The sequence below is a fragment of the Amblyomma maculatum genome, chromosome 5, assembly GCF_055883805.1.
Source record: "Amblyomma maculatum isolate TAMU_Amacu chromosome 5, ASM5588380v1, whole genome shotgun sequence".
In the NCBI taxonomy this organism is placed as follows: Eukaryota; Metazoa; Arthropoda; class Arachnida; order Ixodida; family Ixodidae; genus Amblyomma; species Amblyomma maculatum.
The window spans coordinates 68493151-68506319 of record NC_139348.1 but is presented as its reverse complement, the minus strand read 5'-3'; the positions used below and the strand labels follow the sequence as shown (position 1 = coordinate 68506319).

The 13169-nt window shown below is 44.8% G+C and overlaps 1 protein-coding gene across 2 annotated transcripts in view; it reads left to right on the top strand.

The window, feature by feature from the left end:
- The window catches only part of LOC146188457 (uncharacterized), a 56768-nt gene that overhangs the window by 8342 nt on the left and 35257 nt on the right, over positions 1 to 13169 (top strand). The window contains exons 3-5 of one of the 2 annotated variants that reach the window (XM_084603783.1): positions 603 to 843; positions 7433 to 7570; positions 8414 to 8600. In XM_084603783.1, the coding sequence (XP_084459909.1) occupies positions 603 to 843; positions 7433 to 7570; positions 8414 to 8600 (566 nt within the window). The remainder of the gene's footprint in view (positions 1 to 602; positions 844 to 7432; positions 7571 to 8413; positions 8601 to 13169) is intronic. The other variant, XM_084603784.1, reaches the window with a different exon arrangement.

Here is a 13169-nt window from a genome sequence, read left to right as displayed (position 1 = left end):
ATTTCTGCTTTGTAGTGATGAAGAGGCCATCTGTGACTGAACAGAGAGCTTTTGCGTTGTAGGCAAGGTCGAAAAATGAATTGCAGCTATCACCGTTGCAGGTCATAGTTACAAGCAAACTTCTGCAGTGTGGCCAGACAAGTTTTTTGAGCACGGGTTCACAAGGCTACACTTCACTTGCAAACAGTGCTAATGGAGTCCTTTGCAGCCTTATTGTCATGAACTTGTGTTAGATGCCAGCAAATAAGGTGCTCGGTTCTAGGTCCAGTTTTCTCGGCAAAGAATGGATCTTCTTCTGGCTTACAAACGTCAGGATTAGCAGAAGAGAAGCATAGATCGGTTTTTGCTACAAACCAGTGCTGTATAGTGTGTCTTTGATATCCTCTTCTTATTGAACATCCTGCAATTCTAATAAATAGAGTAGTTTCTGCGTGTATACTTGTTTTCCTGCATTTGCACTGGGGAGAGTGCATTCATGAGTGGGGACCCAGGTGGTCGAAATTTCCAGAGTCCTCCACTACGGTGTCTCTCATAGCCTGAGTTGCTTTGGGGCGTTAAACCCCACAAACCAACCAACCTTTATTCTCTTTTTCTATGTCCAGGTAATGTGGGAGCACCCTGTGTGTGAATTCAGAAGCACCACTCCAGCTGCCTCTTCGACTAAAATGGTGCAGGCTGACCTGGTGAAGCCTACGGTTGATGTGGCAATTGGACCCTCACATAGTATTTGTGGGGTGTCTTCGTCGACCCAGGTTTTGAATGTAACACTGGACATGGGGACTCAGACATGTTCATCATTTTTCGATGATGCTCCAGTTATATTGGCCAGGCCAAGACAACAAGGTGAGCAGACGGGTTTTCACTTCTTTTTTTTTTTTTTTTTAGGGACACTGCACACAGTTTGAAATTGGCCTGTATTGGTAAACTATGATATTCTAATGACCAGGAGGCCACTGTCAACAGAAATTGAGCTTTTACGAGGTAGAAAAGGATGAAAGAGTATACAGGTAGCACCGCTAGCAAGTTTTTTCAAAAGTAGATTGCAGTGACTTTGAGAGTTTTTTTGGGCACAGATCTCTGAGGTTGCACTTCATAACTGTTTACTCGCACATGGTCATCTCAGTATTGACAACCTGAGTTTGAACTGACGTGCAAGAAAATTTTTAAGCCCCACTTTTTTGGCAACAGTTGTGATGATAATAGTGAAGACGGCTGTCCCCTTTTTGATGACTCGCTCCTGCCTGGCTGTACTGTGGAGCTAAGGGAAAAAAATTAAAATAATTAATAAAAAAATTAATAAGCTGCCTTTTTATTAGTTGCCACAGCAGAAATGCTCAATGCGACCATTTCAGTCATTCTGGGGGGGCTCATTGCCCCTTCATGGCCCCCATATAGGCTATGGAGTATGGGGTGTGCTGCTTGCATTTTCTTGTGGTGACCCACCCCTCAAAATTAATAAATAAATAAGAACATGTTGAGAAGAAGTGATAGAATTCATTACCACTCAGAGAAAGGATAGCAGGGGAGGTTGTTCTCACTGGTATTTTGAATAGATGCGCAGAACTGATGTTCTTCACCTGAGTCCATAGAAGCCTTCCTTGAAGCACACTGCAAGCATTACACCAGAGCCTTCTTGTAGGTTGGTAGCAGAGCATATCTTTTAAAGGGTCTATCAAAATGCTTGATTATGTAGAGTACAAACCACTCGGCATTCATACTGTGTACACGACATCTGAGCGAGTTTGTAAAGTACGAGGAATTTCCTACTTTCACACATCACGGGGACTTCGCATGTACCTGCACATGACATCAGCGGTAGAGGGGGGCTATTATTGCTTCGCCAGCACCACAGCAGAGGAGGTACTAGTCTAGTTTTTTCCAACTCGGTCTGGTGCATGAAATGGGATGTCAAATAAAGAGGCCGCTTTTTATTGCCAATACCCTTGCTGCTTCATATGCTGCTAAACTGAAAACTTTTCTGGGAGTGGTGATAGGTGATGCATTATTTCTCAATATTGGCTTTGTTTTTGCCCTTCACCAGTTCATTGACGAAACAAGATGGTTTGTTCTCTGCATTGAACCAATGTGAACTTCAAAGGGTCACTTTGGAGTAGAGAACCAATCGATAAATTGTCCTCATTTTGAAACCAACAATTCCTTTCGTGGAGAAATATGAAATGTGTGCTACTTGCAGTTTCGTAAGATAGTTGTAGGCAGAGTTCATCGCTCGTCAGCATTTGAGCTGAGCGGACAAAGCAGCTTCACTGCAGAGAAGCTGTATCCCATGATGCAGTGGGGCATGGAGCACTTCCTTGCCATTCAATGCTGTTTGATGTGGCCATGGGGAAAGTTATGGGAAAATATATTCAATAGCATGCTTTCTAACAGCTCTGAGCAATGCTGTGGCTAGCACTACATAGTTTTGCATAGTTTATACCGACTGTTGCAACGATAAATGCGAATTGTAATATGCTTTCATCGGTTAACTCGCTCACTTATTCAGGCTTACATTTGGCACACAGATAGTTTACAACTGTCTGTTATTTTTTAAACCAGTTTAGGTGATGTATACATATCTAATTTGATCAAAATTTATTAGAAATTCGTTTCGTCAGCAGCGTCGGCGACCTAAGAGAAGGCTTCCTATTGGTTGCCAGTGCTGCAGATGACATCGATTTGTAATGAATTGTGATGGTCGAATCTAGCTGGGACATCATCCAAATTTGTATTGAAAATTATACACGGTGGTACGCTGTTTATGCCGAATTTAAGCACAAATAGTCAAATAGCCGAACCCGGATATATTGAACTCGAAGGGGAGCGCGAAATGGTTTGATTTATCAGTAATTCAGTACACAAAAATCAGCTTGAGAGATGCTTGCGATAGTGAAAAATGATACTGTATTTGTCGCATAATCAACCCACACACATAATGATCCCACCCTCCACTTTTGCCGCCGAAAATTAGAAAAAAAAAAGAAAAGCTTATTCGGTGGCATAATTGTAAAACAGCGTGAACAACGGTACACAAGAACGAGAAAGACACGGGACGAGCGCTGACTCTCAACTAAGTTTTTAATGCCAACACTTGGCGCTTTTAAAAGAAAGACAGCACACTGAAGTTACGTTGAAGTCGATAAAACCAAAACCAAAAGGCAGAGACATGTGCGACACTCAAAGGTCACCAATAAAAGCTATCTCTTTGTCATTGAGAGTGACAGATGGTTTGCTTATACATTTTAAGTCTTGATTGATATGGAAGGCTTCCATTATTTCCCGCGTTGTCTGATCGCAGTGCTTGTAAAGTATATCTGTTCTTCTCCATAAGGCGATGCAAATTCCCTTTTTCTTTTTCATTGTTTCACACTTCTTGCAGGGGCTTACCAGGTAAGATAGTTCCTTGTTACTGGCAAGCTTGCCATTTCAAGGATTGCTTGAGGGTAGCCTGTGGGTTCACAGATGGGAGAAGAGCAGGGAGATCGTTCCATGGTTGGTGTACCACGTCGGACCAGCTCACCGAGTTCCTTCGGAACAGTGCGTCCTCGACTGCCGCCATAAAAGAAAAGATATAACCAGTAAGGCAAGATTTTCATCTTTTCCGAAGAACAGGTCCCGCCAGACATAACCGACGTTTTCAAGCTCGAACCCAAGCATGCCTTCGAGCCTAGGCTAGATAGGTCGGAAAAACTTACAATGTCAAGGTCAGTTGCAAGAAAGGTGGATGATAATGAAAGGCACCGGTGTATTACTGAGTTTGTGCACTTGCTCGACTCCACGAAAGAGAGAAAGGAAAAGCCCAGTCCGGTACCCACCATTGCAAAGTGGATGTGTTCAGATGACCTGAGGGTGATTCTATCAGATAAAGAGGGTGGTTTTGCTGTCTTTTCTGAACAGCAGTTCCAAGAAAAAGCATTAGCAGCGGTTCTGAAGAACTTCAAAATTTAACCCCTGAAAGAAGCTGAGATCAAGAATCAAGCCCTTGCCCTTCTCAACAATCTTGGCCTTGAACATCTATGCACACAGATTCGCAAGTGCAAGAAACTTCACCTGGAAATCTTTTTCAGTGCAAAAACGCACAAGGTTCAAATTCCATTTCGGGCCATCGTATCAGAGAACACGTGGCAACAGCATGTGTCGCTCTTTTTGCAACGACACCTTTCATCTCTGAACTTCAACGACACATTAAGGATTCCAAATTCGGCTGTGCTTGTGTCTTTTCTGAAGGATCGCAACCCAGGAAGCCGTGTAGCCTTCAGCATTGAGGTCAAGGATTTGTATTACAGCCTACAGCATGACAAACTGTTGGAACATGTTAAAAAGGTGTATTACAGAAGACAACGATGACCTAGTCTTTGCTATGAAGTGTGGTTTGGCAGTTGAAAGTTTCTGAGAACTACTCAGGTTTTACCTATGTTCGACTGTCATGGGTGGGCTGGCAGGGAAAACTTTATTCACAGAAAGCAGGAGTGTGTATCGGATCCAGTGTTACCCCGGTCCTCAGTGAAATATTTCTCATGTACGTGGATTAGGGGTCTTGAGAAGGAACTATCGAGAAGGAATGCACCATAAGACCATGAGGTTCGAGGGCGACTACCTGGTGTTAACGGACCGCTGTGATTTGACAGCACGCATGGGTGACATTTTGAAAGTCACTTTGGCCTCGAATTCACCTTCGAGGCACCATCCAACGACGAGCTGCAATTCTTGGACGAACGGTTACGATTCGGTCCCGGGCATATTTGCTGGAAGTATAACTCTACATCAACAAGAGCACTCCTAAGTTACCACTCAGGTCATTCAAAAATAGTTAGAAACGACATTGTAGGTTCTTGCCTTCGGAATTCTTTGACAAAATCCTGCCAGCACGGTATCAGCAATAGTTTCCATTAACAACTCTCCAGGATAAGGCTTGCCAGGTATCCGATCACGGAGGCCTGCTCTCATTTGCTCAAGTGAGTGAAACAGCAGGATACTGAGTAAAATCCTGACCATCGAGGGGAAAAAGGGAAAAAAGTTACTGTTCTTCCATACCTGCATCGCATCACCCATGGACTAAAAAAAATGTGGCAGGCCGATACAATGTGAATGTAGCCATATCAGCACCCATCAAACTTAAACAGGTATGTCCGGCAATCCAAAAGGAGAGGGAGCGGTCAGAAAAAAGAAACGAGTGTGGCATCGCGCACAGGGACAAGTTCGTTGCCTGTTGCAAAGGAGTTGTTTACAGGATTCTCCTCTCCTGCGGAGCCCGGTACATTGGGCAAACGGGACACTGCATAAATAAAAGGTTGCTCGAGCACAAAAATAATCTAAACAGTAACAAGGAACTATCTTACCTGGTAAGCCACTGAAAAGAAATGTGAAACAATGAAAAAGAAGAAGGGAATTTGCACCGCCTTATGGCGAAGAACAGATGTACTTTACAAGCACTGCGATCAGACAACGCGGGAAATAATGGAAGCCTTCCATATCAATCAAGACTCAGAATGTATGAGCAAATCATCTGTCACTCTAAATGACAAACAGATAGCTTTTATTGGTGACTTTCGAGTGTCGCACGTGTCTCTGCCTTTTAGTTTTGGTTTTATCGACTTCAGTGTGACGTAGAATGTACTGCCTTTCCTTTAAAAGTGCCAAGTGTTGGCATTAAAAACTTAGTTGAGAGTCAGCGCTCGTCCCATATCTTTCTCGTTGTTGTGTACCATTGTTCGCGCTGTTTTACAATTATGAACGTCTACCAACTTGCCCAAATGAACATTCTGCTTATTCGGTGGCGCGTCGCCCTGTTTCAGCCGTCACATCCATAGCTCATTTATTGGCAGCGCGCTATGATGCTGCACAGCGATAATGTCATGGCGTGTTTATTTTTAGTCTTTAGACTATACTTGTGATGTTAGCTCCTGCGATGGCAGGGAGTGGCTTGATTGCACTAGCCTGGTTTGATTTATCTTGCCGCACTTGGGGCAGGCAGAGCCCACTGCCACAAAATCATTGGAAAGTGTGGTAGCTGCAAATGCCATTTGAAGCGAACTATGCTAAAAGCCAGTGACAAACACAGCTGACTGCATGCTTTCGTTGATTCGTAGATGCGAGGATAAATGACTCGCAAAAAAAAATCCTGCTGCTTCTTAATGTCCACAGCTGCCATAGCTTTCGCTACGCCGTGCATTCAGCACGATGACAAGAATGGACAACTGTCGCAAAAGAAAAAAAGAAAAATCTGCCGTTTCTTGACATAAGTAGCCGCCATAGCTTACACTACGCCGCACATTCAGCACGAAGACACATGACGCACATCGCACGTCAGCCGCATTGCACAGAGGGTTCACAGCACACACTGGAGAACACGTCTGACGTTGTCTGCCATGGGCTGGGCTGGCTTGTCGGAGCATGCATAGTGCGGGCTGCTGCGAAGACCAGGAGAGAGAAAGCTTGGCAGAACAATGGGCACACCCTTGCGCTTCGCTCTGTTGCACTGCTTCCCCTCTCCCGAATACCACGGCTGCATCTGCTGCTCCGTACCAGCCGTTGCCAAACCGGTTCCCTCTCATTCTTTCATGCACATGGCTTGCAAACTCACGTGCTGGCGCGTAGCAGATCACTGCAGATGTGCGCTTCTTTGGGGAAAGGGTGGGGCGCTACTCTGGACCAGTCATCGCCGAACCATTCTTTTTCATTCCTATGTGGCAAACGGCCGAGGGTGATGCGATCGTCTTTGGGGGGGCCCACCTTCCAGTGCATGGTGCGGAGTTCGGTATATCGAACGACCGATGAAATTGGAGTTCGATATACGACAAACCTTTCCTATACTTTTGCATGGGATTTTCAAGGGGATATTCCGTTAGCTCAGTATAACCACAATTTGAATTATTTGGGTTCAATATATCCGGGTTTGACTGCATTACAATTTGCGTTTAGCGTTGCAACATTCTTACTGACTTTCCGTGGTTTTGCCTCACTTGAACTGGCTTGCCTTGGTTGACATCTCACGTGATGGCCAGTTGGCAGCAGCGGCACAAATACTAAGCCCTGCTTTAACCAAGCTACGCGATTGTGCCTTCATGGCCTAGGAGCAGCACGTCTAACTCAAGGGTCCTGGTGGGTTCAATTCCCATCTCAGAAGCGCAGCCCAGGTTGACACCTGTTACCATTTCAGCCATGACATGTGCTCTTGTGAGGTACACAATCTGCCGACCATTCGGTACACGGCCATGTAAACTACCAGGCGTGTACTCGCGAGGAAGACTGGGCAGACACACAGCCAGTGGTTCTCCAGCGGAACCGAAGGCCTAGTGTCAGGGCACTGAAATTGAGATAGAATTGTCCTTAGTGTTGTGCCTTTCTAGCCTTCTGCTCTGTGATATTCATTTTGTGGAAGCTCTGCATCCGCCCTCATTTGATGGAAATGTTGTGCGCCCCCATTGCCATGCAGGCTTCTCTTGTGAGAAATGCAAGAAGGTGTTCTACACGCAAGACATCTTGAACGCACATCAGTGCAAGCACCGCCAATGCCCACCAATGCCGAGGGTGATGCGATCGTCTTTGGTGAAGGCCCACTTTCCAGTGCATGGTGCGGAGTTTGATATATTGAACGAATGATGAAATTTGAGTTCGATATCGTAATCATCATCATCATCAGTATGACTATACCCACTGCAGGGCGAAGGCCTCTCCCATATTCCTAACCTGGGCCTGTGCTAGCTGTATCCACTTGACCCCTGCGAACTTCTTAACCTTATCGCCCACCTAATGACGGAGCTTTCCTATACTTTTACATGGGATTTTCAAGGGGATGTTCTGTGAGTTCAGTACAACCACAATTTAAATTATCTGGGTTCGATATATCCGGGTTCGACTGCATTACAGTTCGCGTTTAGCGTTGCAACATTCTTATTGACTTTCCGGAATTTTGCCTAACTTGAACTGGCTTGCCTCGGTTGACATCTCACATGTTGGCCAATTGGCAACAGCGGCACAAATACTAAGCCCCGCTTTAACCAAGCTACACGAATGTGCCTTCATGATCTAGGAGCAGCACGCCTAACTCAAGGGTCCTGGTGGGTTCAATTCTCATCTCAAAAGTGCAGCCCAAGTTGACACCTGTTGCCATTTCAGCCGTGACATGTGCTCTCATGAGGTACACAATCTGTCGACCATTCGGTGCACGGCCATGTAAACTACCAGGGGTGTACTCATAAGGAAGACTGGGCAGACACACAGCCAGTGGTTTTGCAGCGGAACCTAAGGCCTAGTGTCAGGGCACTGAAATTGAGGCGGAATTGTCTGGAGTGTTATGCCTCTCGAGCCTTCTGCTCTGTGATATTCATTTTGTGGAAGCTCTGCATCTGCCTCCATTTGATGAAAATGTTGTGCACCCCCCCTCCCCCTCCCCCTCCCCCCTTGTGCCATGCAGGCTTCTCCTGTGACAGATGCAATAAGGTGTTCTACACGCAAGACATCTTGAATGCACATCAGTGCAAGCACCGCCAATGCCCACCACATGATGGGAAAAGGTACAAAGAGTGCAAGCACTATCAGTGCCCACGGCAAAATGGGAAAAAGTACAGCTGCGCCTACTGCTCCTACTCGAGCTTTAAGAGGTAAGTTTGACCACTTGCCTCGTTTTAGTTTTGCTGATACAGCCCCAGCATGTTTTCCTGTTTTGTGACATGGTGACTTCCTTCGCGAAGGTACTGCAAAACTCTCGGCGGAACACAAAACACCTGATCAAAGGGATTACGAAAATACATTTGCTAAAACTGGGACACACACTAAAGAGTCATTATTCCTTCAGTCCGCTCCACAGTACAAAAATTATTTTACCTAGATTAACTAATGCTAAGGATATTGATCAAAATTGATGCTGCACTTCCTCCCCCCTCAAATCTTCACATTCTGTGTGCAAGAAAAAATTCAAGGAAGCACTTAACACTCCTTAAGAGTGATAAGACGAAAGACTTTCAGTGTCGATGGCATGCAGCGCTGTTCGACGCTAAAGCCCCTCTATGTTTGTAAAGGTAGCAAAAGGTCTTGATTTAGCCGCACCTCCCTGCGATAGGCCGGTTAGCAGCGCGTGATCTCTTCACCGCCAAGCTCCACCCAAAGGGTCCAGCAGTGCTCGCTGCGTCGCTGAAATGCACGGCGGTCTGCACTCGGGAGCATCATATTGGCCTATTAGGCTAGCAAAAAGTGCTTCACATGCCCCAGTTGTTGTTTTAGGGATGCATATGCAGTACTTGATGCTTAAGCGGACGCTAAAAGTATGTGTCTGAACTCGAATTTTGCAGCGTACGCATGACATGCGACTATGCCGGGCTGCTGTGCCTTCGGCTGCCGGAATCGTGTGGAAAGTGGGAAAAAGTTCTTTTCCATTTCCAGCAGCAACGATAGCGACAACAAATTTTGTAATATGGGCGCCTCATGGATGCTAGTAGGCACCCTTTATTAAGCGATACCTTATACAGCTCGTTCAGCCAAAAAGCGGGTGGTGTTGTAGTAGTAGTTGTTGTCGGCACTGTGTCTTGAAGATAACTGAGGACTGCGTAAGAAAAATCTCATGACAATTTGTGGGTCTAATGATGTTGATTGGTGTATGGTACGCAATTTATGTGGGGACACAGCACGGGCAAGGCACTGGACGCAAGTTTCCAGATAAAGTACCAGCCATGCTCCTCCGTACCGGGCCGCTGATCGCAGCATCAGCATCAATGTAGCGGGGAATCTTCGCTGGAAGACATAAAGTTAAACACATACATCGATAGCGCTGTTGCGATAGCAACCTGTTAGTATTGCACGGCGCGTTTCTTCTGCGTGAGCCGCTTGTGTGGCCCGAGCTGTTTCTCTGTTGTTGCCAGAAGCATCACCATAGCACTTTATTCTTAAGCCATGCCAATCGCATCATTGCAGAAGAAAAGTCCAGAATAATTTATTGGCTTGTCAATACTGTTGATGTAATTTAAATCCTAACAACAAAGCGAAGAAAAGGTTGAAGTTGCACTTTATGTTGAAATATGAGGGAGTGAGTACTACATTACTCAGCCATTAAGTCATGGTTATTCAATTGAAGGCGCCGGGGAAGCAGGTTTGTTACTTTGGATAGTGTAAATAGAGCAAGGAAAACAAATCCTGCATTCGATTAGGTGAATGGGAGAAAAATATGAAAATTTATAGGATAATCTTAACCACTTAATGAAGGAAATGCAACAGCACCCCGTACCGCATCTATACCGCACAAATCACTTAACGTGCAAACGACTGAGTGGAAGAATAGAATAAGCAAGCGAACAAAAGTATGGGCGGCTATGTGTATGTTTTCTGAGCAGCACTGGTTTATGTGGGCATGGAATGTGGCCTCATGAGTATGCAGTATTCATGAAGGAGAGTGGCGCATCGTTCGCTACCGCTGCCCTTTGAACCCCTCGAGGGGGCGTTCTTGTAGGTGTCGCTACCTTTAAAAAATAGAGGAGCCCTATTTGACGCGAGGCTGTGGCTGGTCACTCTCCCCTGAAGATGGGGGTGAATCTGTAATCGTTCGCCCCTATGCAGCCATGGAAATGGCAGCAACACTAGATAAGGATAATTGAGATGCGTGTTTCATGTGCCCGGCATGGTGTAGTTGGTTAGAGCCTTTGGCTGGTGATCAGAGGGTAGGAGTTGATTCTCAGTGGAGGACGATTTTTTTCTCAGAGCTTAAGTTCTGGTCTGGTATGTTACGTGGCTTGTGCGGGATTAGTTTTGGATCTATCTCGTTTGACGCACCTCTGCCGACGCCACTCATAAGCTGAGAAAGGCTGTCACTTTAATAGAAAACAGCATCAGCAGGAAGCACGTGGTCACTAATACGCAGTGAGCTCTTTTTAAGAATTATTTTCAAATCATGGGGTCCATGCAGAGCTTTTAAATTTTGCTCAAATACTCGCAAAGATAACCTGTGAAGGTTTGTTGCATTAAAATATGGTCATAAGTATTGTTCCAGGGTGGGACACCAAAGTAATAAGGTATCAACTAGATAAGGTAGAGCTGGCAGAACCGTCCACGTTAATTAGCATATAGAAATGTTATGTGTAGAGTCGAGCATGAGCTGATAAATGGAGGTAGCTTAAAAGCAGTCAAGGGGAAACCAGGCATGGGCAGAAATCAGATGTGCCACTAAAAGACAGAGAGAGCGAAGTCGTTAGCCATACGGAAAGGTGCATAAAGTAGGCAAGGAGTTCCACGCATTTCTATACAGTTGTTGAAATAATGAGAGCAATAATGGCAGAGGCAGGTGTGCAGAGGAATCAAACATCCCGCCAGCAATGAAAGAGGAATTCAAGAAAGCCTTACAAGCAATACAAGGGGCCATGGCAGCTGGTGAAGATCTAGTTACTGCATATCTCTTGAGGATTGGTAGACAGATTGTGCTAAAAAAGGTGGCCGCCCTTTGTACATGGTGCCTGATGACTTCAGGCGTACTGGTGCCAAGGTAAAATGCAAACATTATCTTAATCCACAAGAAAAGACACCGTGTCAAGGACCTAAAATTTCAAACCAACCAGCGTACTGTATGTAGTGTACAAGGTATTTACTGAGGTAATCACTAAATGAACCTTTTTGGCTTCATTCGACCAAAGACTAGGCTGTTTTTTGTAAAGGCTACTCGAACGTAGACCATATTCTCGTTATCAATTAAAGATCTTATATATATGCTTGGAAGTATTACGGGAAACAATTTAACTCGATTGAAAGCTCCACACTCATGCAAGTGTAATGGAACAAGGGTGTAGATGCTGTATATGTAAATGTACTGGAAAATATCTAAAATATCATTCAAGAAGGACCTCGGGCAAACAGATATGATCCTCCAGTACTACAGTGATATAGTGTATTGTTGAGCTAGTTAGTCTGCACATATGATGAAAAACACAGCTCAGCAGACAATACATAGAAGAAACCTGCAGACAAGGACGATCCTGCACTGACAGTTGAATTATTTACACCCGCGCACCTCCTTCTCTCTTCACTTCATCTAACTACAACTAACTACTCTGTCCTGCCAGCGAGCTTAGAAGTTCCATCTCTTTCTTCAGTAGGGAAACACATCGTTCACCAGACACTTTGATTGCCCAGGCTTTAAAATTTCTCGCGCCAACTTTTCCTTTTTTCTTTTCAAGAGTTCAATATTATGGAGGTCAGCTGGGCATTTTTTTCCTCGTGTAACTTAGTCTTTGCAATGCACAGAAAAGTAGATGCCGGACTTCTTCGATATTGCGACGGTGCATTCTCTAATGCTATTATTGACACGCCTTCCAGCCTAGTCAATATACTTTTTCCCATAGAATGGGGGAACCTGATCCACAATTATTTGAATGCATTCAGAGTGACTGGTTCAGTGTGCAGCTACACAGCTTAACTTATTCTCCTGCCCATTCACCTGTCCATTCATATCTTTTGCTTCACTTGGAGCCATAGAAATGATTTGGGTGTCATCTGTCTGATCTCCATCAGGTTATGGGTTAAATGTAGGATATTAGGGACGATTTCTTCCTTTGCTTCACATCTTCGTTCCCTCCCCTTTGCTTGTTCTGCAGCACTAGGCTTTCTGCTACGATGAATAGTAAAAACATCTGAAACCTGCTTCCAGAAACCTGTCAGTTTGGCATAAGAAACTTCACCTCATACGGTGATGGCAGGATTTGGTAAGAGCAGACAATAAAGCTGCCTTCGTAATGCCTTATTTTACTGCCATGGGCTTGTTTGATTTATAGCGAAGGAATTTCAGATTAAAGGGATATAGTGAATTCTTGAATAAAACAAACTAAAATCAATGTTTGGTTGCTCTATGTATTATTTCTGTGGGACGTCTTTTTTTATAACGAAGCGAAAAATTCGAAATTTGATGCTAAATCGGTTATAACGAAGCAGTTTTTTGCATTCCAGCAATAAAAACTGCATAAAGAAGTGAAAAAAACATCAAGAAGCACAATTTTTAAATCGATCGAATCACCCGCCGCGGAAGTATGTTTAAATCGCCTGCATGTTCACGTGCCGCGTCATCTAGTGGTAGCAACAGAAACAACCGCCAATGGCTTATGGCGTTCGAGATCACACCCCCCCGCACGGTGATCTCAGAAGGCCGGACTTGAGCGGCGCCGCAGCGGAGTTTAAATTGCCAATTCTTCATGGCTTCC